At 42.1% G+C, this 26,177-nt stretch overlaps 1 protein-coding gene across 1 annotated transcript; it reads left to right on the top strand.

Moving 5' to 3' along the window:
* Window positions 1-850: 850 nt before the first annotated feature.
* Window positions 851-24,003, top strand: LOC124870230 (zinc finger protein 335-like). Its single transcript, XM_047368826.1, has 28 exons — window positions 851-1,653; window positions 5,368-5,561; window positions 5,651-5,927; window positions 6,869-6,946; window positions 7,178-8,302; window positions 8,394-8,576; window positions 9,932-10,096; window positions 10,178-10,436; window positions 10,527-10,704; window positions 10,806-10,918; window positions 11,004-11,022; window positions 11,545-11,661; window positions 11,764-11,837; window positions 11,969-12,129; window positions 12,222-12,442; window positions 12,532-12,631; window positions 12,711-12,799; window positions 17,465-17,721; window positions 17,849-17,957; window positions 18,039-18,230; window positions 18,364-18,506; window positions 18,596-18,735; window positions 19,478-19,575; window positions 19,670-19,756; window positions 21,451-21,534; window positions 21,612-21,653; window positions 21,804-21,909; window positions 23,404-24,003. The coding sequence occupies exons 2-28, from the start codon at window positions 5,370-5,372 to the stop codon at window positions 23,523-23,525; spliced, it is 4,731 nt and encodes a 1,576-aa protein (XP_047224782.1). The 5' UTR covers window positions 851-1,653; window positions 5,368-5,369; the 3' UTR covers window positions 23,526-24,003.
* Window positions 24,004-26,177: the final 2,174 nt, after the last annotated feature.

Below are 26,177 nucleotides of genomic sequence, written 5' to 3'. Positions count from 1 at the left end.
ATGTCATTCGGAAATCAAGGTGCCAGAGTCTGGAGGAAGACTGGGGAGAAGGAAATGCCAAAATGCCAGAAGTCCAGTGTCAAGTACCCACGGTCAGTGATGGTCTGGGGTGCCGTGTCAGCTGCTGGTGTTGGTCCACTGTGTTTTATCAAGGGCAGGGTCAATGCAGCTAGCTATCAGGAGATTTTGGAGCACTTCATGCTTCCATCTGCTGAAAAGCTTTATGGAAATGAAGATTTCATTTTTCAGCACGACCTGGCACGTGCTCACAGTGCCAAAACCACTGATAAATGGTTTACTGACCATGGTATCACTGTGCTCAATTGGCCTGCCAACTCTCCTGACCTGAACCCCATAGAGAATCTGTGGGATATTGTGAAGAGAACGTTGAGAGACTCAAGACCCAACACTCTGGATGAGCTAAAGGCCGCTATCGAAGCATCCTGGGCCTCCATAAGACCTCAGCAGTGCCACAGGCTGATTGCCTCCATGCCACGCCGCATTGAAGCAGTCATTTCTGCAAAAGGATTCCCGACCAAGTATTGAGTGCATAACTGTACATGATTATTTGAAGGTTGACGTTTTTTGTATTAAAAACACTTTTCTTTTATTGGTCGGATGAAATATGCTAATTGTGTGAGATAGGAATTTTGGGTTTTCATGAGCTGTATGCCAAAATCATCCGTATTAAGACAATAAAAGACCTGAAATATTTCAGTTAGTGTGCAATGAATCTAAAATATATGAATGTTAAATTTTCATCATTACATTATAGAAAATAATGAACTTTATCACAATATGCTAATTTTTTGAGAAGGACCTGTATGTCATTCCCAAAACGAACTGACCCTGTATTGGCCGCAAAAGGAGGTCCTACACCATACTAATAAATTATTGTGGTCTAAAACCAGGTGTTTCAGTTTCATTGTCCAACCCCTGTATGCTTGGGCAAAATGAGGGATTGCTTTAAGACAAGAATTGATGGAATCTGCAATACTTCCTTAAATGGTTCACTTTTTACCAAGTCGCATTATATGATCAACTGCCTAAAACTTTGTTGTAATATTATTTGGAGTGAAATTAGATCTAACTCAATATGAATCAAACTATATGTATTAAAACTGATTGTATTAAAATTATGTGGGCGAATCCAATTTGGTTTCTTTATAGTTGAATAAGAATTATACCCGTTTGTTTTGTATTAAGCCTTAATAAGCCCAATAAGATTACATTTATTGGGAGCTAAAGCTATATAAACAAACGCCGCAAATAAAATCTGCAAAATTCACAACATATTAACAGATCTTAAGGGGCAGTTTGTAAGCCTGATATTCCTCCGCACTTCTGTGTAATACGTCCTCTAAAAACAATAGTCCACAAAATGATACAGATATCAGACTATTACCCGGATCTGATTAGAGACTGAGCTACGGTAAGAGCAGATGTTTAAATCTGACAGCTATGTCTAACTCACAAATCTCAAAAAAGGAGCCGTTTTCAACAAAAACAATAAATAAGATCCGGTTGCAGAGACAGGAAGCGAGGAGATACTCATGGCGCCCGACTAGAAAGAATCGACAATTATCGGTTGCTATGTAGTGATCTACTCTGCGCTTCTACGTTACAGGATACTCGTCTCCTCAAAAATACAGGGTAAGAAAAAAGTGCAACAATTCTAATGTCGGGGAGGGAAAATATTTTCATTTTCTTCAGGGAGGGTATTTGGGCGGTCTGTCGCCGCTCAGGCCCTCGAGGTCCCCGGGCCAGTAGCGCTCAGAGAATGCCTGAGTGGAAAACACGGCTGTGTGGTGTAGAATGGCGATGCGGAGCAGGCAGGCTGAAGGGCAGCTAGGCCTGCTCCAAACGGCTAACTGCTGCCGTCTGTGACAATCGTATTCTGGGACATTGTTTCCTTTTTATGTTTGAGTCCGCTTTACTGTGTAAAACGACAGCCTTACAACAGTGGAAACTGACGCTGATTATGTTATATTCAAATAGAGTGTGCAGTAAACCCACTGAGCCGACATGATGCTAACCCATTAGCTTTTCTGCCCATTTGTTAGCCACTGTCCCTGAATAACTAAATAAACAGTAACAAAGAACGCTTGTCATTAATCATGAACAGTACACAGCATGTTAGTCGCCCAATCTGTAAGTGTTTTAAATCCAACAAACAACAGGATCTCTTGTAACAAACGTATGAGGTAGGATACATGATTGAAGGGAAACGCAGATATTCACTGATACTTCAGTAGCGAATACCCACTCCAAGTTATAGAATTTACGCTGGAAACAAAGAAGGGATATTTGTCTGGTCGATCTTTCTCTTTCTTTGTTGCAGCAATGCTTCTTGGAAATAAATATACAATTTCAGAGGCTATCTAATTCCCCTTCCATTGTGTCACATTTGTAAAGAAAATACGAGTTTGTTTGATGAAAAACTTGTGAAATCCTTCATGCCAATATCAAACAGCTTTTGATGGACGCAGAGTTGGGACTCTAGTGGGACCACATTTCCCTAACATACGAAAACAAGTAAATCTCTACATGGAGAGATATAAAGATGAAATACTGCAACGAGTAGCTTTTCCATATTTCCTGTTCTCTTTAAATTGGGATTGTTCCCATGCTTATTCCAATGTATTACAATACTCGTACTCGTCGTCTTCCGCTTATCCGGGACCGGGTCGCGGGGGCAGCAGACTCAACAGAGACGCCCAGACGTCCCTCTCTCCAGACACCTCCTCCAGTTCCTCCAGGGGGAGCCCAAGGCGTTCCCAGGCCAGCCGAGAGACATAGTCCCTCCAGCGTGTCCTGGGCCGTCCCCTGGGCCTCCTCCCGGTGGGACGTGCCTGGAACACCTCCTGGGGAAGGCGTCCAGGAGGCATCCGGTATAGATGCCCAAGCCACCTCAACTGGCTCCTCTCGATGTGGAGGAGCAGCAGCTCTACTCCGAGCCCATCCCGGATGGCCGAGCTCCTCGCCCTATCTCTAAGGGAGTGCCCGGCCACCCTACGGAGGAAGCTCATTTCAGCCGCTTGTATCCGGGATCTCATTCTTTCGGTCATGACCCAAAGTTCATGGCCATAGGTGAGGGTAGGAACGTAGACCGACCGGTAAATTGAGAGCTTTGCTTTTCGGCTCAGCTCTCTCTTTACCACAACGGACCGGCACAGCGCCCCCATTACTGTGGCAGCCGCACTGATCCGTCTGTCGATCTCCCGCTCCATTCTTCCCTCACTCGTGAACAAGACCCCGAGATACTTAAACTCCTCCACTTGAGGCAGGAACTCCCCTCCAACCTGAAGAGGACAAGCCACCCTTTTCCGGTCGAGTACCATGGCCTCGGACTTGGAGGAGCTGATCTTCATCCCAGCCGCTTCACACTCGGCTGCGAACCGCCACAGCGCATGCTGTAGGTCTTGGCTAGAGGGGGCCAGCAGGACCACGTCATCTGCAAAAAGAAGAGACAAAATCCACTGGTCCCCAAACCCGACCCCCTCCGGCCCTTGGCTGCGTCTAGAAATCCTGTCCATAAAAGTTATGAACAGGACCGGTGACAAAGGGCAGCCCTGCCGGAGTCCAACATGCACTGGGAACAGGTCCGACTTAGTGCCGGCAATGCGGACCAAACTCCTGCTCCGCTCGTACAGGGACCGGATGGCCCCTAGTAAAGGGCCCCCGATTCCATACTCCTGGAGCACCCCCCACAGGGCATCACGAGGGACACAGTCGAATGCCTTCTCCAGGTCCACAAAACACATGTGAACCGGTTGGGCAAACTCCCATGAACCCTCGAGCACCCTGTAGAGGGTATAGAGCTGGTCCTGTGTTCCACGGCCGGGACGAAAACCACACTGCTCCTCCTGAAGCCGAGGTTCGACTATTGGTCGGACTCTCCTCTCCAATACCCTGGCGTAGGCCTTACCAGGGAGGCTGAGGAGTGTGATCCCCCTGTAGTTGGAACACACCCTCCGGTCCCCCTTCTTATGAAGGGGGACCGGAGGGTGTATTACAATACCAAAAGAGAAAGAACATTGAAGTATTACAATAGAGTACACAATGATACACATTTCTGATATTTTTACAGTTGATTCATTATATATTTTGTTGGTAATCCAACTCCAGAAGTCAGGATATCAAAATTAGGACTACTGACCATAAAGTAAGTCACACAAATAACTGATTGTGTGACATAGTTGTGACTAATTTCCTAACTTAGAAAGCTTGTAAGAAATGGGGAGAAAGGCTGGCCAGACAACACTAGAAATCATTTGTTGATTTTTTTATTAAGTATGCTTGAGGCTAACACCATCATTAAGGGTAATGAAAAAAACAAGAAACAACTTTCCTGATTTAATGCCACAGAAGAACATCAGTCAATGTTTTCCTTACTATCTGAATGTGGTTTAAAAGCTGCAAACTGTTGAAATACTACAAAAACAAAACTTTAACACATCACCACTGAGTTTGCTTTCCAGCACTGATTCCTTTAAAGAGTTTTCATTATCTCAAATGTCTTACAGCTTACCAACAATGCATTAATTGACTTTGATAAGCTGCACGGTGGCACAGTTGGTAGCACTGTTGCCTTGCAGCAAGAAGGTCCTGGGTTCAATTCCTGGCCTGGGGTCTTTCTGCATGGAGTTTGCATGTTCTCCCCGTGCATGCGTGGGTTCTCACCGGGTACTCCGGCTTCCTCCCACAGTCCAAAGACATGCCTGTTAGGTTAATTGGTAACTCTAAATTGCCCTTAGGTGATTGAATGAGTGTGTGCGTGGTTGTTTGTGTGTTGCCCTGCGATGGACTGGCGACCTGTCCAGGGTGTACCCTGCCTCTCGCCCATAGACTGCTGGAGATAGGCACCAGCTCCCCCGCGACCCACTATGGAATAAGCGGTAGAAAATGACTGACTGACTGACTTTGATAAGCAACCAGAAGAGTACATGTTGTATATATGTATATAAAGCTCTGCATAGGCTATGCATCAATTAACATTATTCTATATTTTCTACATTGTCCTCTAATGATGAGCGTGAACTAATTGGGTTTATCCCTTGTTGTAAAATTCTTTGTAACATTGGAAAAACAAATGCGAAATAAATATAAAATCACTGCGTCATCATCATGTTGAACAGAATGGTTTTGGTGTTAAAAGGATAACATTTATTAAAATGTATTATGTCATCTGATCATTATGGCATCTACCCTTTAATATTTAACGTTCATTTACGTTTCTACATATATGAAAGATCTTTTAAGATTTAAACAGCTTTATGGCAATTAAACATTGCTTAGTTGTTTTTACCTTTACCATGTTTGCAACATGCTTTAAAGATGACACATTGACCTTACTTTTTTTGGTAGTTATGGATTCAGAGGAGAATGAGGTGGAAAGCAGCAGTGATGCTGGCCCATCGGGGATGGAGGAGCCGTCTGAAAGCGGCATGGGCATGGAATCATCAGAGGCGATGTCTGCAGACAGCAGTGATGCTGCTGCCTCCCATGCACAGGCCCCAGAGTCAGACTGTCATGTGGGACAGAGCTCAGAAGGACTTGTGGTAAGGTTTTCTGAATGTACTCTTGTGGGAAAAAACTTGAATGAAATTAAGCCATAAAAAATAATGTGTTGTTTCTTCTTCTTTTACAGGCCTTTATCCCCGAGACCAGCTCCAGTACAGATGTCAGAGTTTCTTCAGTTCATCTTCCAGACTCGTCTTCCGTGGCTCAGTCCACCAGCGTGTCCAGTGTCTCCACAGTGACCCAGTCAGTGCTGGTGTCTGAATCGGCTCAAGTGCTGGTCCACTCGAGTGCTGTGTCTGACGGAGCCATGATGGTTTCTGACTCCACTGCCTCTACCTCATCAGATCTGGGGTCTGCCATCGACAAGATCATAGAGTCCACCATCGGTCCCGATGTCGTGAATGGTACTTCTAAATAATAATAATGTCATTTTTTTGTCCTTTCTTAGTAAACTAAACCATGAGAAATTATTCATACCTTTGAACCTTTTCCTGTTTTCTCATGTTACAACTGCAAATGTCAATGTATTTAATTGGGATTTTATGTGAAAGTCCAAGACAAAGCAGTGCAGGATCCTTGCTTTGTCATAGAGCCTTGCCACTTACAGAGTTTTGCATGTTTTCCAAAAAGTGCGAGTTTAATCTTATCTGTCTAGAATACCTTCTCCACAAGTTTGCTGTGTCCCCTACATGACATGTGGCAAATATAAGTTCTTATTCCTTTGTTTCAACAATGCTTTTATTTTTGCCACTTCTCCATAAAGACCAATGGTGGAGTGGAGAACTATCAGTTGTCCTGTTGACCTATTCTCCCACCTGAGCAGTGGATCTTTGCAGCTATTCCAGAGTTGCCATTGGCTCTTTTTCTGATTAATGCTGTCCTTGCCCAGCCTTTAAGTTTAAGTGGTCGGGCATCTCTTTCTAGGTTTGCTGCTGTGTTATACTCTTTCCATTTTCAGATGATGGATATATTGAACAGAGCTCTGTATGTTTAAATCTTGGGATATTGTTTTATAACGTAACTGTGCTTTAAAAGTCTTTACAACTTTCTCGCTTACCTGTCTGCTATGTTTCTTGGTCTTCATGAAGCTGTTTGTTGTCAAATAATATTTTTTTATTATTTTTGTTATCTAATAACAACCCTTTGAGACCTTAACATATCAGCTGGATGTATAATGAGAATAGGTTAAGCAGAGGTGGACTGTTTTCCTTTTGTTTGCATTGTTCTATCACATAAAATCCCAGTTCTGAATCCAAGTAATGTAAAAATAAATGTTGGAAAATTTAAGAGATAAGAATGCTTTTTCACGGCACTGTGTGTGACTTCTGCTGTATTTCTATTTAAGGTTGTATAGCAGTGACCAGTGCAGAGGATGGAGGCGCAGAAACTACCCAGTATCTGATTTTACAAGGACCAGATGACGGTAAGTCCGTTTCATCCTTCACCCCACTTAAAATGTTATCATCGCCTTCATGAAATGTTTTTTTGGAAAGCAGGTAAATTATCTTAATCTATATATGGCATTGTGGCATATTAATGTAAAGCATGAATATCAATCCAATATGATCAATTGTACTTTTTTTTGTACTTTCTTCTGCACAGAGTCTAGTGTGTGAATGGTTTCAAACCTAACTTTGTTTTTTGGATGTTGTAGGGGCTCCTATGGTAGCCCAGATGTCATCTTCAGCCATGTCCAATCGTGTAGCCATAGAGGCTCATGCTGAAGGTCCCACATCCACCTGCCAAGATCAGGGAGACCCGCAGGGCAGTCTTGAACCAGACCAGCCTGATGATCATCCGGGACACTCTGGTTACAGAGAAGAGAGCAGCAGCCAGCCCGATCAGCCCCAACATTCCCACCCTTCCCAGTATATAGACTGCAGCGCGGATGGTCCGGACCAGACTGAGGAGTCTTCATCATCATTTCTTGATTGTTCGGGTGAGGAACCTGACCAGACTCGCTCCCAGACAGGCTTTCCTGACTACAGTGGAAATAACAGTGACCAGGACCTGCCTGGATACGTGGAATACAGTGGAGCTGACTCAAACCCCACCAGCAGAAGTCACTACATGGTCGATTGCAGTACCGGGTATCTTCAGCGTGCAGCAGATGGGAGAGAACAGCCGCATCATTCACGCAGCTACATTGACAGCAGCGCAGACCACCGGACCCAGACGAGTCGACAGTACTCAGGAGAGTCTCGAGAGGAATGTGTTCCAGACTCTGAGCAGCCTGGCTGTTCGCGCTATCAAGCAAGACATGACAATAATGATGATGATGATGATGAGCAGAACCAGGATCCAGATCAGCCACAGCACTCTCAGCAGCAACCACAGCACTCCTGTTATACAGAGAACAGCAACGGCCCCGAGGCGTCCCTCTATCATGATGACAGCTCCTCATCAGACCACCCGCTTGCAGACACAGCAGGAACAGGTGGACTTCCTGACGCACTGGAATGTAATGAGAGTCAACCTGGTCTGTACATCAGCAGCAGTGGCACGTATGCTTCTAATCAAGAACCTGAACCAGCCCAGCAGAGCTCCCCCAGCCGAGAGGAACCTCAAGGCTCCCAGGATGAATCAGGGTTCTCCAGAGACATGGACACATCAACCTTGGCGGGGGGTTCTGGAGACCACCAGCCAAACCTAGCTGAGTTAGAGGAGATGATGGAGGTGGTGATTGTACAGCAGTTCAAGTGCAAGATGTGTCCATATAAAAGTGTTTCCAAAGACACACTCATCAACCACATGAGGGACAAACACTTTAAACCTGCTGGTAAGAATTCTGATGATGGCATCAGTCTGGCGATGACGAAGCAGACTTGGTAGTCACGGTTATTTTTATTAATTCTTTTATGTTTTTTTAGGTGAAATGCCAAAGAAACGGAAACGTGGGCGACCTCCTAAAAGTGAGACATTAGCTCGTCAAAAAGCAGAGCGAGAGGAGGCAGAAAGAAGGAAGGCAGAAGATGTGAAGGCTGCCGTGAGGCAACAACCAGAAGAAGAAGAGGATGACATTGTGGACGCTGGTGCCATCGATGATCCAGAAGGTAGGAAAAAGATTTTCTTTTAACACTCATACAGATCTCCTTTACAGCACCTTGCAAAAGTATTTACATTTTCACAAATTTTACTGCATTTCATTGGGATTTTATGCAGTACAGCAATACAAAATAGCACCTGATTGTGAAGTGGAAGGAAAGACATGATTTTTTAAAAAGTTTTTTCAAACAACTATTTGAATTTTGTGGTATGCATTTGTAATTCAATCCATTGTAGCTCTGGTTTTATACTTAGGGTTGTTGTCATGCTGGAAGGTAAAGCAGCTCCCCCATAGTTACTGTGAAGCTGCTTCTCTGATTAATGCTCTCCTTGCCCGGCCTGTCAGTTTAAGGGGACGATCATGTCATGTATTTAAACTAAGATGAAATTAATCACAGGTGGAGTCTGTTTAACTAAGCCAAGCCTACTTTATTTACCTTGCACTTTAAAAACAGCACAAAATGAACAAAGTGCTGAACACAAAAAACATTAGAAATAAAACAGAATAAAATACTTATATAATAAAACATAATGAGTATCCTACCCTCACCTATGGCCATGAACTTTGGGTCATGACCGAAAGAACGAGATCACGGATACAAGCGACTGAAATGAGCTTCCTCTGTAGGGTGGCCGGGCACTCCCTTAGAGATAAGGTGAGGAGCTCGGCCATCCGGGAGGGGCTCGGAGTAGAGCCGCTGCTCCTCCACATCGAGAGGAGCCAGTTGAGGTGGCTCGGGCATCTATACCGGATGCCTCCTGGACGCCTTCCTCGGGAGGTGTTCCAGGCACGTCCCACCGGGAGGAGGCCCAGGGGACGGCCCAGGACACGCTGGAGGGACTATGTCTCTCGGCTGGCCTGGGAACGCCTTGGGCTCCCCCTGGAGGAACTGGAGGAGGTGTCTGGAGAGAGGGACGTCTGGGCGTCTCTGCTGAGTCTGCTGCCCCCGCGACCCGGTCCTGGATAAGCGGAAGACGACGAACGAACGAACGAACGAACGAGTATCAGTAAAAGTAGACAAACTTAGGAAAACCATAAAATCATAATCTTTCAGTGGGTGAAAAGCCAGCCCCAAAAATTGGGTCTCAAGAGCAGATCAAAGTTTAATATGTGTACTGGACTTTATTTGCTGGTATCAAGAGTAAAGCCAGATTTGTATTTGTAAAATATTTTAAGTACAATAAATCAACTTGCTCTCACTTTACATTCATGTGACCACATTCTGTTGGTCAAATAAAATCTCAATAAAATATATTAAAGTTTGTGAATATAATGTGAAAAAATGTTAAAAAAACATTCAAGCACTGTGAATCTGTTTTCAGGGCATTATAACCTTAACATTGCTCTTCTGTGTGACTCCAGAGGATAGCGATTACAACCCAGTAGATCAGGACATCAAAGGAAGACCTCCTGCTTTTCTGAAGAAACCTGCTACTCCTATCTCCTCCTCTTCTGAAGGGCGTCCTAGACGAAAGGTCGGCCGCCCGAGGAAGTACAACGTTTCTGGGGAAGGCCACAGCAGCAAAGGTGAAACACTGGTTTGACAACATGAATTCAAACTTTTAGATCGCAATCAGTTCCTGCCTTATTTTCAAATGTTTGCCACAGAAGCAGAAAGCATCTCTAAGTGGTCCAGGCTTAGTGTGGATCCCTCTGCATGTGAGGAGGCGAGCTCTTCCGGTTTGGGCCAAGGTCTGGGTAGAGAGATTAACGAGGACACAGCTGAGGCAGCAATAAGCCAGTCTGACTCTGAGAACAAAGACCCTTCATCAAACTCCCAGCCAGAGGAGGAGTTCCTTCCGAGGAAACGCGGTAGACCATCGAAGCGCTTTCTGCGCAAGAAATATAGGAAGTACATAAATCGCAAGTAAGCTCCAAAGTATTTACATTTTGTCATTACTGGTTTAGAACGATTTTATAGCACACAAATAGCTCATTTGTCCTCACTGCGTTCCAGTCGGTACTATAAATCCCTCAAACCTCTGCTGCGACCCCACAACTGCTGGATCTGCGGCTCGCGCTTCCTCACTCAGGAGGACCTGCGCTTTCATATCGACTCTCACGAAGGCAATGACCCAGAGCTCTTTAAGTGCCTGCAGTGCAGCTATCACTGCAAGCGCTGGTCTTCACTGAAGGTAGAAACAAAGCAAATCACAACATTTAGGCTCCACATCACTTTATTTCATGTATTTTTCTGCAATTCTTTACAAATCATAGAGATTTTTCTTTTTTACAGGAACATATGTTCAATCACGAGGGCACAAAGCCATTTAAATGTGAGATGTGTGACTACTCTAGTGTTTACAAGAAAGATGTCCTTCGACACTCAGCAGTTCATAGCAAAGAGAAGTAAATAACTTATTTAACAAATATAAAAACAAGTTTTCCCATATTTTTTAGAACTACGACTAATACTATCTTTATTATCTTGCAGGAAAAGAAAAAAAGAGTTGGTGAGTAATATTTAGCATACAGTTTAGTATGCTTGTCTCAGATCTTAGCCTGAATAGAAGCAGTCCTTGGAGCAGTTGGAAGGCCAATTGTTAACTGCCATATAGATGGATCAAAAAAGCTTCAGACCGTTTTTTTCTGAGACCCTTTGATCTGATGTCTCAGGATGTTCTCCTGAGGATCTCCTAAAATATACACCGTACTCTTGAAGTCATTCCAAATATGCAATAAATGTCAAATGCTGCCTAGACTATTTAAAAGCAAAGTATTTAAAAGGGGCGGGGAATGCAAATAAGCAACAGGAAACTCATTAATTGATGGATAATCTCTGTTTAGTCTCTTGATGCCCTCCAGGACATGTCGCCCTGGGCAGAAAGCGTTATCCTCCCTTTTTAAAGGTGCCATTGTTCAGTAGTAGCGTCACTGCAGCTAGTGCCAGTTTTGGTGGGCAGATCTTTTCTTTCTAAAGCTCTGTGTTTTTTGTTTTTTATCGACCAGCATGATTGTTGTTTTCCTTCCTGCAGGCTCCCAAGGTGTTAGAGTTCCCCTGCCCTGTCTGTGGCAAGGTGTACCCCATGCAAAAGAGACTGACCCAGCACATGAAAACCCACAGCTCAGAGAAGCCACACATGTGTGACAAGGTCTGGAGGAATTGTTTTTACAGTTCAGCAAATTCTGCTTTTACATTGCAATCTTCTGTGTATAAAGACAATTTCTTGTACATGTTTTGTTTGTTTTTGCAGTGTGGAAAATCCTTTAAGAAGAGGTACACGTTCAAAATGCACTTATTGACCCACATCCAGAGTCTTGGAGATAAGTCAGTACTGAAATCTTTCTATTCCCATTCATTCTTCTGTACTTTTTAACAAACACGATTGGAACAAAAAAAATAAGAGCAACAATTGGAATACTTTTAAAAAAGATTTATGTTCATGTGCATTTTTCCAGGTTTAAGTGCGAGTTTTGTGACTATTCTTGTGAAAACAAGAAGCTGCTACTCAACCATCAGCTCTCCCACACCAACGACAGGCCTTTCAAGTGTGACTACTGCAAATATTCCACTTCCAAAGAGGAGTTCCTGGTCTCACACATGGCCATCAAACACACAGGTTGGTGTCTGACTGAAGATTTCATGGTGTCTTTATGCTTCACCATCTGTAGTGTTTAGTGTGTATTCATGTTATTTTCTGTCTCTATGCAGGGGAGAAGCCTTTCTCTTGTGACATGTGTCACTTCACAACCAAGCACAGGAAGAACTTGCGTCTCCATGTGCAGTGTCGCCACCCGGAGGCCTTCGACGAGTGGTCTCTGGCTCACCCCGAGGAGCCAGTGAGAAGACAACGGAAACCCTTCTTCACCCTGCAGGAGATAGAGGAGCTCAAACAACAGCACGACGACAATCCGACATTACAGAACACTATAGTGAGTCAATTTAAGGTGTTTTATTAAACAGCACACATTACTTTGCTGTTTATTTCATTTTGTGCATTTTTTTTATCATATTTCTTCAGATTACTGTGGATCCTGAGACACTACAAGCTATGCAGGGGATAGAAAATGCTTCAGTTACCCAGGATGCAATGGGAAATACAACTATTATCTATGAACACGGTCAGTTATTGTTTAGTAAAACACCTTATTTATATTAATTTGATGAGTTAAATTGACTTTTTTTAAATCTGTTCCTCAGCTGAATCTGGTGGTCTGTCTGCTCAAAATGCCCTGGATTTGTTGCTGAACATGAGCAACGCTCGGGAAATTGTTGGAAATTCTTTACAGGTTTGTCAAAAAGTGCCTTTTTTCCACACGTAAGAAACGTTTCTAACAATGCTTAGCAAAGATATGCATACCCTCCAGAACCTTTGCAAATTTTGTCAAGTTTCAACCATGAACTTCAATACATTTATTGGGATTTTATGTAATGTTTTTAGGATATGCCTCCACCAACTTGGAGCATATAAAGACTGAAAATTTGCCCATCTTTGCAAGATTGCTTAAGTCCAATCAGATTGGATGTAAAGTGCCTAGGAATATAAATTTTCAAGTTACGCCACACCTTCTTTGCATTGGCTTTAGGTTTAGACTTTGACTGGACCATTCTAACACAATAATATGCTTTGATCTAAACCATCCCATTTTAGCTCTGGTGCAAGGTGATCTTCCATCCCAGTCCAAAGTATTTTGCAGCCTCTAAGAGGTTTTTGTCTTCCCTGTCCCTGCTGAAGAATTACAGCCAGATTCATGAGTTGTAGGTGTGATGCCTGTGGGCAGGAATTATCTCCTGTAACGTTCAATCTTACAGCGTATCAGAAGAAGCCTATGTATGACTAAAGACACCATGTTGACAGCCTCATTAATATTAATGCTCAGGGTTGTCATTAATGTTCTTCATGTTTTGAAGAATCCTTCTTTGCACAGTTATCCCCAGAGTTTCCAGACCAGTGTTCCTTATTACATTACATTAAGCTTTTTTAAGTCACTAAATCTAACACTGCTATCCCAGCAGATGATGGCAGAAAAGAGTAACAACAGACTTATCGAAGATATGTAGCATCCTGCTGCAAATACTGAAGAACAGCATCCCTACAGTATGATGGTTCCACCACTTTGTTTCACCGTCGTAATGTTGTGTTAGATTTTCACCAGACATGGTGTTCAGGCCAAAATATTCGACATCTGACAAGAACCTCTTCTTCCATATTGCATTGTCCCCAAAATGGCTTGTAAACACTGCAAACATGGGCTTTATTTCAACGATGGCTCTCTTCCTACCACTCTTCCATAAAGACCACAACTAGGGTCTCAAGTGAGTTTTATCCTGTGAACAAATTTGCATACCTGAGCTGTAAATCTGTAGCTTCTCTAGAGCTACCATTGGGTGCCTTCCTGACTATGCTCTTCTTACCTAATCTGCTTGTTTAGGTGTCTTGGCAGGTTTCCAGTTGTGCTGTACTCAGAAACATGTCATCGCAAAGCGTGGACTGTAATGACAGTGGTGCGGGTGGTAGAGGTTCGTCCTGTAACCGTTGTGCTGGTTGGTGGTTCAAACCCCCGCTCCATCCATTTCAGTCGTTGTGTCCTTGGGCAGGGTAATTTCACCCTCCTTGGCTGTTGATGGTGGTCAGAGGGCTCTGTGGTGCAGATTGTATGGCAGCCTCAACTCTGTCAGTCTGCCCCACGGCAGCTGTGACTAAAATGTAGCTTACCACTGTCAGTGTGTGAATGTGTGTCTGAATGGGCAAATGACAGATTGTGGTATAAAGTGCTTTGGAGTCCTCGAACTTCATAAAGTGCTATACAAGTGCAGGCCATTTACCATTCATAACTTGTCTGGGCACCTAACTCTGCTTTAAACTTCAACACAACGGTCTCCCTGACCTGTCAGCTGTGTTTCTTAGTCTTCATGATGCAGTTTGTTCTCTACCAAACCTCTGACACCCTCACAGAACAAAGGGGGGCTCTTTTAGCAATCAGGTTTTTTTTTTAACCATACGAGCAGACAGAGATTTAAAGAGGAGCGGAATATGTAAAGGAAGTGGACTGGCGGTCCTTGTGAACAACAGATGGTGTAATCCAGGACATGTAACAGTGAAGTATCATATCTGTAGTCCAGATATTGAACTCTTGGCAGTAAGTTTTCCAAATTATTTACCCAGAGAGTTCACCAGTGTTATTTTGGCAACAGTTTACGTTCCACCTTCCGCTGTTGCGGACGCTGCATGTGATGCCATCAGCTCAGTTGTTGCTAAGCTACAGACACAAAACCCCAATGCTTTTGTGGCAATTTCTGGTAATTTTAACCATGCTTCACTCTCTGCTACACTTCCAACGTTTCAACAGTTTGTCAGCTGCTCTACCAGAGAAAACAAAGCGTTGGATTTGTTTTATGCAAATGTCAAGGACTCATACATCTCTACAGCAAGACCTCCTCTAGGCAAATCAGATCACAATCTTGTTTTTCTCTGCTCGAAATATAAGCCCCTTGTTCAGAGGCAACTTGTAATAAGGAAGACTGTGAGAAAATGGTCACAGGAAGCTGAAGAAGCTCTGCAAGGTTCCTTTGAGGCTACAGACTGGGACGCACTGTGCCAGCCACTTGGAGAGGACATCAATGCCATGACTGAGTGTGTAACCGACTATATAAACTTCTGTGTGGATAACATCATCTCCACCAGAACCATGAGATGCTTCCCCAATAACAAAGCTTGGATCACCAGTGACCTGAAGGACCTGCTTAACAAGAAAAAAAGAGCCTTCAGAGAGGGAGACAGAGAATTATTGAGGAGTTTACAGAAGCAACTTAAAGTCAAGATAAGAGACAGCAAGGATGTGTACAAGAAGAAGCTGGAGAGCAAGCTCCAGCAAAACAATATCAGAGATGTGTGGACAGGGATGAAGAAGATCACAGGCTTCAAGCAGAAGGATGATCAGACTGATGGAGGTCTGAACAGAGCCAATGAACTGAACACATTCTTCAATAGGTTCAGTTCAGAAACAAGCTTCGCATCCTCCTCTCCTGCTCACAGCCAAACAGACATTCCACCCTCCTTTGACCCACAGGACCCACAGCTGTCCAGTAACACCTCACATTTTTTATCTTCCACCTTAGCCATGGACCCTTCGGCTTCTACATGTTTGCCTTCAACCATATCAGAAGATGCTGATGCTTCCTTTGCTTCCCCCTTCCACCTGTGTGTCTCAAGAAGTCAAGTGAAGATGCAACTGGAGAGACTGAATCAGAATAAGGCTGCAGGTCCAGATCATGTCAGCCCTAGAGTCCTGAAGGCCTGTGCAGAGCAGCTCTGTGGGATTCTGCAGCACCTCTTCAACCTTAGCCTGGCCCAGAAGAAGGTTCCGGTGTTGTGGAAGACCTCCTGTCTTGTTCCGGTATCAGAGAAAACTCACCCATCAGTCCTCAATGACTATAGACCTGTTGCCCTGACATCTCACATCATGAAGGTCCTAGAGAGACTCCTGTTGGCCCACCTGAGTAAGAAAACAGTAAACCATCAGGACCCCCTTCAGTTTGCTTATCGCTGTGGAGTTGGAGTTGAAGAAGTTGCTTCAACAAACCCACTGTCATCTGGACGAAGCCAGCAGCACTGTGAGGATCATGTTCTTTGATTTCTCCAGAGCATTTAATACAATCCAACCTGAATTGCTTTGTTAGAAACTCTAGAAGACTCAGGTGGAGGCCTCAACAATCTCCTGGATCAAAGACTACCTGACAAACAGACCACAGTTTGTGAGACTGAAGGGTTGTGAGTCTAACCAGGTAGTCAGCAGCACAGGAGCACCATAGGGGACTGTACTCTCACCATTCCTCTTCACTCTGTACACCTCAGACTTCCAGTACAAGACAGACTCCTGTCATCTGCAGAAATACTCGGATGATTCTGCAGTCGTGGGGTGGATCAGAGATGGACAAGAAGCTGAGTACAGGAAGGTGATGGACCGCTTTGTGGCATGGTGTGAAAACAATCATCTCATTTTGAACGTGACTAAAACAAAGGAGATGATTGTAGATTTTAAGAGAAACAGGAATAAGTCAAAAACTATTTCTATCATGGGAGAAGAAGTGGAGGTGGTGGAGGAGTATAAATACCTCGGTGTTCACCTGGACAACAGACTAGAGTGGAGATGCAACTGTGAAGCCATCTACAAGAAGGGACAGAGCAGACTGTACTTCTTGAGGAAGCTTAGGTCCTTTGGTGTTTGCAGCAAGATGCTGCATATCTTCTATAAGTCTGTTGTGGAAAGTGTGATCTCCTCTGCCATCATCTGCTGGGGAAGCAGCATCAGAGCCAGGGACTTAAAAAAGCTCAACAAGCTGATAAAAAAGGCTGTCTCTGTTCTGGGGACTCCTCTGGAACCTCTGGAGATCATTGTGGAAAGACGGATTCTTCATAAAATGAAGAACATTATGGAGAACCCTGAGCATCCTCTTCATTAGACTGTCCTACAACAACAGAGTGTCTTCAGTCAGAGGCTTCTTCAGATCTGCTGTAAGACGGAGCGCTACAGGAGATCCTTCCTGCCCACAGCCATCAGCATCTACAACGGCTCTTTGAAGAAACCTTCATAATATGAGCTATAACAACATTTAATTTCCCTTTGGGATTAATAAAGTATTTTTGAATTGAATTGAATTGAATTGTAACTTCTGAACATAGCTGGTATTTCTATTTTGTGTAGGGGTGTTAGTGTAATGCACCCCACAGTTTTTTATATTTATATTTGAGAATATTTTTTAAAACCATGTATTCTTTTTCCACTTTACAATTATGCACTACTTTGTATTGGTCGATCACATGAGCTACATTACAATTTGTGGCTGTAACATGACAAAATGTGAAAAAGTTCAAGGGGTGCTCACAGTTTCACAATGATCTGTATGGTAGACATCCATAATATTTATGGAAATTAACTTTTCATCTTCCACAGGTGGCGGTGCTGAAATCACAAGGGAGTGAAGCAGAAGGGGGAGCAGTAAGTGCTCTGACAGTTGCACCCAGCCAGGGTCAAAAGATCATGACCTTTCATGTGTCTGAGAATGGTGAAGCAGTGCTGCAGGAGGCCTACGAGGCAGCCTCCTCTGACACTGGAGAGCTTACCCACATAGCTATAGAAACCTATGAGGATGGAGAGGAGTTCAGTGTAGTAGAAGAGCCGGCTGGAGAGATTCACAGCCCAGAATACAGGTAACATAGCTGCCGCACGTAATTCTTTACACAGAGAATCGTTTCTGGTTTTAGGGTGTACATTTAAGTTTGAATTGTTCTAACAAGTGTTTTCAGATTTAATTCCTATTAAACTGGTGTTTTTCAGTGTTGATGAAAGCAGTCAGGGTTTAGAAGTCTCAGCATCAGAGAACCTGAAAAGTGACAAGTACTATCTAACTTCCAGCCTGGCTGAGGGTGTATTGCAGCAAGTAGAGGTAATGATATGATCAATATTTTATTTAATGGTGTGTTTGAATGTAGTTTCTAGTTTCTCACATGTCTGCTTGTTCTGTTAGCTGAGCAGTGAAGCTCCAGCCTCACCTACTGCGATAAGCTCTCCCAACACCAAGAGGTTTTGCTGCCGCATCTGCATGGAGTCATTCAACGGTCGCTCCGACATGGAGAACCACAAGAGGGCGCACATGGATTCCAACTCTTTTAAATGTCCTGACTGTGATTTCACCTCAACCTCATGGCCTGAAGTAAAGGTGTGTCTTTCAGCAGCAGGGCATAAAATCATTTATTTTTCAGATTTTTATTATTGTTAATTTCAGCACTATTTCAGTTGTTGGGATTGTTGAGGGAAAAAAAACATTTGTCTCTTTTTTATGCTTGCCTCAGTCTCACATGGAGATGCACTCCTACCTGCGCCCCCATAAGTGTCCAAATTGCAGCTTTGCCTCAAAGAACAAGAAAGACTTGCGGCGACACATGATGACCCACACCAACGAGAAGCCATTCGCTTGCAAACATTGTGGACAAAGGTTGGAAGCAAAACATTTTTAACACGATTTTAGGATGAGATTTGTCGAGCAGCTGTAAGTGTTACTGTTTCTGTGTTTTACTTTTCAAGGTTTAACCGTAATGGCCATCTGAAGTTCCACATGGAGCGTCTCCACAGTCAGGATCAACCCACTCGCAAGAGCCGCAGCAACTCATCTCAGCAAACAATCATTGTGAACAGTGACGAAGAGGCCTTAGCCACCCTGCAGTGTATGACACTCAAAAATAAGGACTTGTACATTTTTTTTAACTAGTGCACATCAGTTTTCTATATATGTATACAGATATAAAGATTAATTGAACTATACGTCAAACATTAAAGAAGATATGTGTTTGAATTATCTTTTTTTCTGTTAAAAAGCCACCAAAACGCTGCCACATCTGTACTCAAAAGGCATCTGTGGGTTAAGCAGGAAAGATTAGTATTTGGGTTGCGCCAATGGAAAACTTGCCAACTCCATGCCACAGTGACCAACACACATTGGCTGACATGTGACAAATGCTAATTAAAGAATGTGATTCCACCCTACAGCAGTGTTTGACCAAGCTGGTGACCACCATGAGGTGCCCAGCTGCTGTAGTTATTTATTTTTCCCCCAAGCACCACTGAGGCACATTTTTGTAAAATGAACAAACCATTGAATTGCCAGGATGTTTTTCTCATTCAAACCTTAATCAACCAATTCAATAAACAACACCAAACATAGTTGATAGTAGAATAAGCTGTTTTCCATTGGCAGAGAAGATTTGGCAAGTTTTTCACTGGGATGACTGGCATAAACTTTGCTGCTCAACCCCAAAAATGCATTTTCCTTCCAAAAGTAGCAGCATTTAAAGTGAAATCAACAGCCAAGAAGCATTGTTACAACAAAGAAATAATTAAACAAATGTTCGTACTTTTTGTGCTATGCTTTGATATAAAACATAAAAAATGTGATTGTTTTTGCGATAGCCCTGCAGGCACATCAGGCAGCGATCACTCCAGAGCGGTTGCAGGCCTTGGGTCAGGATCACATTATTCTATCTCAAGAGCCGACGCCCTCAGACCAGGTAACAGCACTAACACCCCAGGTGTAAACAAAGATACCATTTTTGCTTGTTGTTTAAATGTACGAATGCATCCATTTCTATGTCCATTCATCAGGAGGAAGGTCCATACATCCAGCAGATAACCACCATAGATGGTGAGACGGTTCAACACCTGATGACTGGAGAACCCCAGGTGGCTGAAGTAAGAGACATTTAACTGATTTATTGGACTGCACCGTATCTTGATGTACAGTTTGGATCAGAAGTTTACATCCACTCATCTTGGACATGAATACTATGATAATTGTGGGTTCTAAATGGCATATTTGACCTCTTCTTTTTCAAAGGGGAGTGATTTTTCAAGAGACAAATCCAATGAATTTCCAAACAAAAACTGGATGCACACAGATGCATTAACTGTGGATTTTATCTTATCCTCACAGGCTCAAAACAATAAAGGATAAGCTCAATAAAGACAACTTATATTTAGTTAAATATGCTTTATGAAGTTACATTTTGACAACAGGGTCTGTCTGTATCCATCAACAACCTATTGGTATACTTTTGCATGGATATTTAACTATACTTGTTGGGAGGTTTTGTAGAGTTTAGTTAAACTGGTGGGTATCCTGGCATCAACACAGCCTTTAAACAAAGTCTGCTTATTTTAAAAGGGTTTGAGATCAGGGCTTTAACAATCCACCTACAGAAACATAATGTTAGCCTGATTAATTTTTTCAAAAAACATTTTTATATGCCTTATAAGATCATTATTTGTACAACCATGTTAAGTTTACAAAAAAAAACTACATAGACGAGTATTTGCACAACTGTATATTCCCACTTTGAGTGTAAATCTGATCTTTTCTAATTTCAGGATATACGTAGTGTTTCTTATCCATTCGGTAAAATGAGGCAAGGTTGCTGCTTCCAGCGGAGCAAGATGGCTATTCTCAGAATAAGAGAAGGAAACTCTTATCACCCGAAACCAGTTTTGATATATTTGGAATCAGTAACAGTAATTAAAAACAACACGGACTGAGAGGGTACTGACTAATAATGAAGTCCCACCTCCAAAACCAACACTTTCAAGCATAAAATAACCACAGAAAATCACAGCTGCTTCATAGAAAAGCCAAATATTTTGTGGCAAAAAGTGTTATGGTCCAAAGAGAAATTGAGCTATTTGACAAGAAGTATGTTTGAAGGATTCTGGTGGTACTGATGCATTGGAGAAAGTGGATGGAACAATGTAGGACGAGGAATATCTGCAAATTCTTTACCTTGAATCAACAACCACAGGGTAAACATCGATAAAGATGCTGTTCCAAAAGACAATAATCTCAAAAACATGTCAAAACTAAAAAAGAAATTAGATAAAGGAGACTAATCGGAAATAGCCTTCGCCTTTCTAACCTCAAACCTGTTGACAATTTATGTTTAAAAGCCAAATTGGTGCCTGGAAACCAACCAATATTAACTAACTCTACTAATTCTGACAAGAAGAGTGCTCAATTATCCAAGTTGAATTAGGACAAACACTTGTTAATGGCTACAAAAAGTCTGTGGTGGCTCTGAAAATTATCAACGGACTTTATCCAAATGTTAATGGGGTTCTACGTTTATATTTGAGTCTGTATGTGTAATTGTGACTTGTGGATTAGAGATAATACACTACAAATTCAAATGTGTAATGGAGGTATTATGCAAAACCATCTGGAAAAGGCTCTTTAAAATAATACTCCTTGTTTAAAAAGTTTCTTATAAAAACCTATTACAAAGAGTACATATTACTTGTTTATATATCCGACCCTTTTAATATGAAACTAAACATCATCTGGTCACATGTGAATCATAATGACATTCATGGAGGATGTTTGATATTTTGTGTTTCAGGTTCAGTACATCATCTCACAGGATGGAGTTGAGCACATAATTCCTCAGGAATATGTTGTAGTTGCTGATGGGAACCACATACAGGTGAGTAATATTTAATTTCTCAAAGGAAATCACTGATGAAAGCCTCCGGTGTCTGAGTTGTGTTTTCTGTTTTGCAGATGCCTGACGGACAGATCATCCAATACGAGCACGAGCAATCGGTAAGGCAGATTTGAGTTATTTTAAACCTAATGTAAGTAAATTAAAATGGTCAAAGGGTTGATGTTTGATGTTGATGTTTAAAGTTGATGCTGGATCATTTGCAGTGAGGTGTTTTTTATTTTTATTTGTTCTGTTATGTATGTGTACAGATTGCTGTAAGTCATGACGGTCAGATCCAGTACGTACCTGTCAGCTCTGAGGCTCAGATGGTGAACGCTGAAGATTTGGAGGCTGCTGCCCATTCTGCTGTCACAGGTTAGCTCTGTGAAAAAAAAAGTACAAGGATTGTATTATTTTAAATGTACATCACAGACGTTATCATATTTTATTACATAAAAATGATTCTGATCAAGAACTCCTTCACTCCAGATTAAGACAACCCTGAGATCTCCATTGCCCAAGCAAATCATGGCAAATATAGAAAACCTAATATCACAATGAAGGCTAATTGAACCCCACTGTCATTTAAGTACTAAGGTTGCTGTGTTTTCCAGGACCACAGACATTACATGTGCACTAGGATGAGGATCCTCAGTTGTGGCTTATTTTCTGCCTAGTATTGCATTTAAATAAATACTTTTACCTGCTGCATTCTGTACCCTGGCAAATGCAGTCTGAAGGAATCATGTACACAAAATAAAAGTTCAGCTTTTTTTTTAACTGACTTAAGACTCACTTCACTTAAACCTGAAGTTGTTTTTTGAGTTGCACAAACCTATTTTGAAATATACATTAAATTATGTGAGCTGCTTTTCATGCTTTTCCTCCTCCTTCCTCATCAACCCTTTAAATGAATGCCAGGACCTCTCTTTGGGAGCATAGCAAATTGTTGAAGAAAAATGTTATTCACTAAAGAAAGAGAACAATGATCACCATTCAATCAGCTTTATTAATTTAGCCTCATAAGGGAGACAGGTTTCCAACATCAGACGTGTTACTGATCTGAGCCGAACCCGTTCTGACCAGGAAAAGTGGAAAACCCTCGTTATATCAGCATTGTAAAATCCCAATGCAGCCCTACCTCCAGGAAGAGCAGAGGTGAGAAATTGAATTAATTCTCTCCTAGGCATCTCTTCCCTTTAGCTCGTAAATTAAGTGGGGATGACCAGCAGGAGGAAGCAGGAAGGAAGGTGGTAGCCATTGTCAGGTTAGACAGATCATCACCTCAGAAGGACAAAAGCATTTTAAATTTTTCTATCACAAAATACACTTTGTATTTGAACTGCAGCCTGAATAACTCACAGGTTCGCACAGTTTCCTCACATCCATCTTATGTGTGGAGTTTGGACGTGTAAGCACTTTTTTTTTGCCATGGACATGCTTGGATTGTTTTTTTGAATTGTTTGGGTGTATCAGGTTCTCACATGCATCCTGGGATGCTGGATGTGAGAATCTGGTACCAGTGGTGTACCAGGTTTTCTCATCCAGCATCTCAGGAGACCTTGTGGAGACCATCCATGTTCTGGATGATTTTTTATTTTTTTTTATGCCATTGTGTGATCTTAGTCTGGTGCAAAGGAGACCAATTCTTAAAAGCTCACTTTTAAATTTAGGCTGAGAGCAAATCTGTATTGCCTCACATATTTATTCCTTTGTCACAAACGTTTTGGCTCATTTTGTTTAATTGATTTTTCACGTGGTCATTAAAGCTTGATGCCATGAATAATGAAAACACCTTTGTGAACAAGAATAGTCCTTTCAGCACCCAGACATCAATTTAAACTGAAAATATGACATTTGTTTTTGCAGCTGTAGCAGATGCAGCCATGGGGCAGACCCAAACACTTTACACTGAGGCTACACCTGAACAGCTGGAACAGCTGCAGCAGCAGGGCATCCACTACGACGTCATTACCTTCAGCAATGAGTAGCGATGCAAATGTGTTGTAAGCTCAGAAAACAGCAACCTCAAGGCTCTGAGCATGAGCCTTATCTGCAAAAGATCAACAGCTTGTAAAAAAAAAATCACATTTTCACACTCATGGCTTCTAAACTATTGATAGGGGCTGCACATTTCAGAGTGTACAAGGTTAGTCTGTTTTGTAAGTTTAAGAACAGTGTTGATGTGCCTGAACTGCTTTGACTAGCAAGACAAAGACAGCAGAAAGCCTAACATGTTTTAGAAAATGTTCTGTTTTTTAGTTCTTGAGTGAAATGAAGGGGAAAAGGGAGTGTTTATTTTGTATCTGTATTAAGTCAGTTGTTAGTGTGTTACAACTTACTTATTGAATATTTATGTAAATACATTTTTATTAGCTTTTTCTTTTTTTATGGAGGATATGTTTTGAGTTGGTAAAAAGTGTATCATAATTAAGAGGCTAACACCAAATAAATTGCTTTGCATATAAATGTCTACAGTCTTTGAGTCTAGTTAGGTGTGGTAGCAGCAGAGATACAACTCATTGCTATTTAGAGGATGTTAAATATTTTGGATTTTAATACTACAATTCACTAATAGAAATTCATTAAAAAAAATCTACATTTCTAAAAATGAACAGGAAAGGAGCTTATGCAATAACATACCGTATTGTAAAATGGAAAAAAAAAAACGTGTGATCCCTAAAGTATACCATCAATTCACAATACATATCGTCTCATGGCACTTCACAAAGTCAATTCAATGGAATCATACAGATTTCAAATCAGGTACATACATTCCAATTAATCCTAACTAAATCCTAAATTGGTTACTTGCCGATTGCATCTAGTCAGTGACTTGCAGCATTCACTCATTCTGGATGAGCATGTAGAGACAGTGGACAGTCACTGGCGTTGACTTTGCAGCAATCCCTCATACTAAGCATGCATGTAGCGACAGTGGGGAGGAAACTCCCTTTTAACAGGAAGAAACCTCCAGCAGAACCAGGCTCAGTGTGAGCGGCCATCTGCCACGACCAACTGGGGGTTTGAGAGAACAGAGCAGAGACACAAAAAGAACACAAAAGCACTGATCCAGTAGTACTTTCTATGGGAAAGAAAAGTGAAACATTAATGGTTGTTGCTCCTCTAGAGGCTTCATTTAGGAGAGAAAGACAGCAAAGCAGATTAACTCTGAGCCAGTTTTCAAATCTAGAGTATGAAAGAGAGCACATACAGTTAGTCACAGTAGAAGCTGAGCCAGTAGCTATGTCTAGGAGAGACTGAGTTAAACACTGAAAGACAGGGCCAAGTGTATTATCTGTTTAAGGTGAACATTAAGTTGTTGGCAGCAGCGGCTTGGCCGATGCCCCTCTCCGGGAAGGTGCCATAGCCAAACACAGAGCCAGGCCAGGTGTAGCTTCTAGAAAGAGAAAAAAACAGAGAGAGAACATAAAGTTAAAAGGTAAAATAACAGCAAATAGTGCAAAATTGGAGAATAGTATGAGAAAGTAGCAGAGAGAGTGAAAGTGGTCATTATGTCCTTCAGCAATCTGAGCCTACAGCAGCATAACTACGGAGATAGTTCAGGAAAACTTAAGCCACTCTAACTATACGCTTTATCAAAAAGGAAAGTTTTAAGCCTAGCCTTAAAAGTAGACAGGGTGTCTGCCTCACTGAATAAAACCGGGAGCTGGTTCCACAGGAGAGGAGCCTGATAGCTAAAGGGTCTGCCTCCCATTCTACTTCTACAGACTCTAGGAACTAAGGACTCTATGAATTTATTAATCGACCCACTCCAAACTGCAGCCTCTGCTCTAATTCATCCCAAATGTTTTCAAGAAGGTCGAGGTCAGGACTCTGTGCAGTCTAGTTTCTACACACCAAACTTTATACATCTGCAGACATGGACACGATTGTAACACTGGAATTCCTTGAATTGGTGGTGGCACCAATATTTTTGGCAATGAAGTGTATATTTGGCACATTGCAGGGTAGAGAACACAAGCAATAAGTAATGTTTTTATCTTGAAACAATCTCCACTGTTTGCAATCAAAAATAGTAATTAAAGTTCTTGTTGAAAACTTTTTTCTTTAAAGATTCTGTTTCTGCATTATGTAAGAGTGTATTGAAAACCTTCTCACAGGACATCTGATCATAAAGGTTTTAACAGTGGTGGCTGGCGCATAGGTGGCGCTGGGGCAACGCCCTTCCTGATAAAAGATGGGGAAATGGAAAATATATTTTTACAAATTCTATGATATATACAGTACAGACCAAACGTTTGGACACACCTTCTCATTCAAAGAGTTTTCTTTATTTTCATGACTATGAATATTGTAGCTTCACACTGAAGGCATCAAAACTATGAATTAACACATGTGGAATTATATACTGAACAAAAAAGTGTGAAACAACTGAAAATATGTCTTATATTCTAGGTTTTTCAAAGTAGCCACCTTTTGCTTTGATTACTGCTCCGCACACTCTTGGCATTCTGTTGATGAGCTTCAAGAGGTAGTCACCTGAAATGGTTTTCACTTCACAGGTGTGCCCTGTCAGGTTTAATAAGTGGGATTTCAAGCCTTATAAATGGGGTTGGGACCATCAGTTGTGTTGTGCAGGAGGTGGATACAGTACACAGCTGATAGTCCTACTGAATAGA

Source organism: Girardinichthys multiradiatus, chromosome 1, assembly GCF_021462225.1.
Source record: "Girardinichthys multiradiatus isolate DD_20200921_A chromosome 1, DD_fGirMul_XY1, whole genome shotgun sequence".
NCBI lineage: Eukaryota > Metazoa > Chordata > Actinopteri > Cyprinodontiformes > Goodeidae > Girardinichthys > Girardinichthys multiradiatus.
Note: the sequence above shows the minus strand (reverse complement) of the source record. Positions and strands in the feature narration are given on the sequence as shown.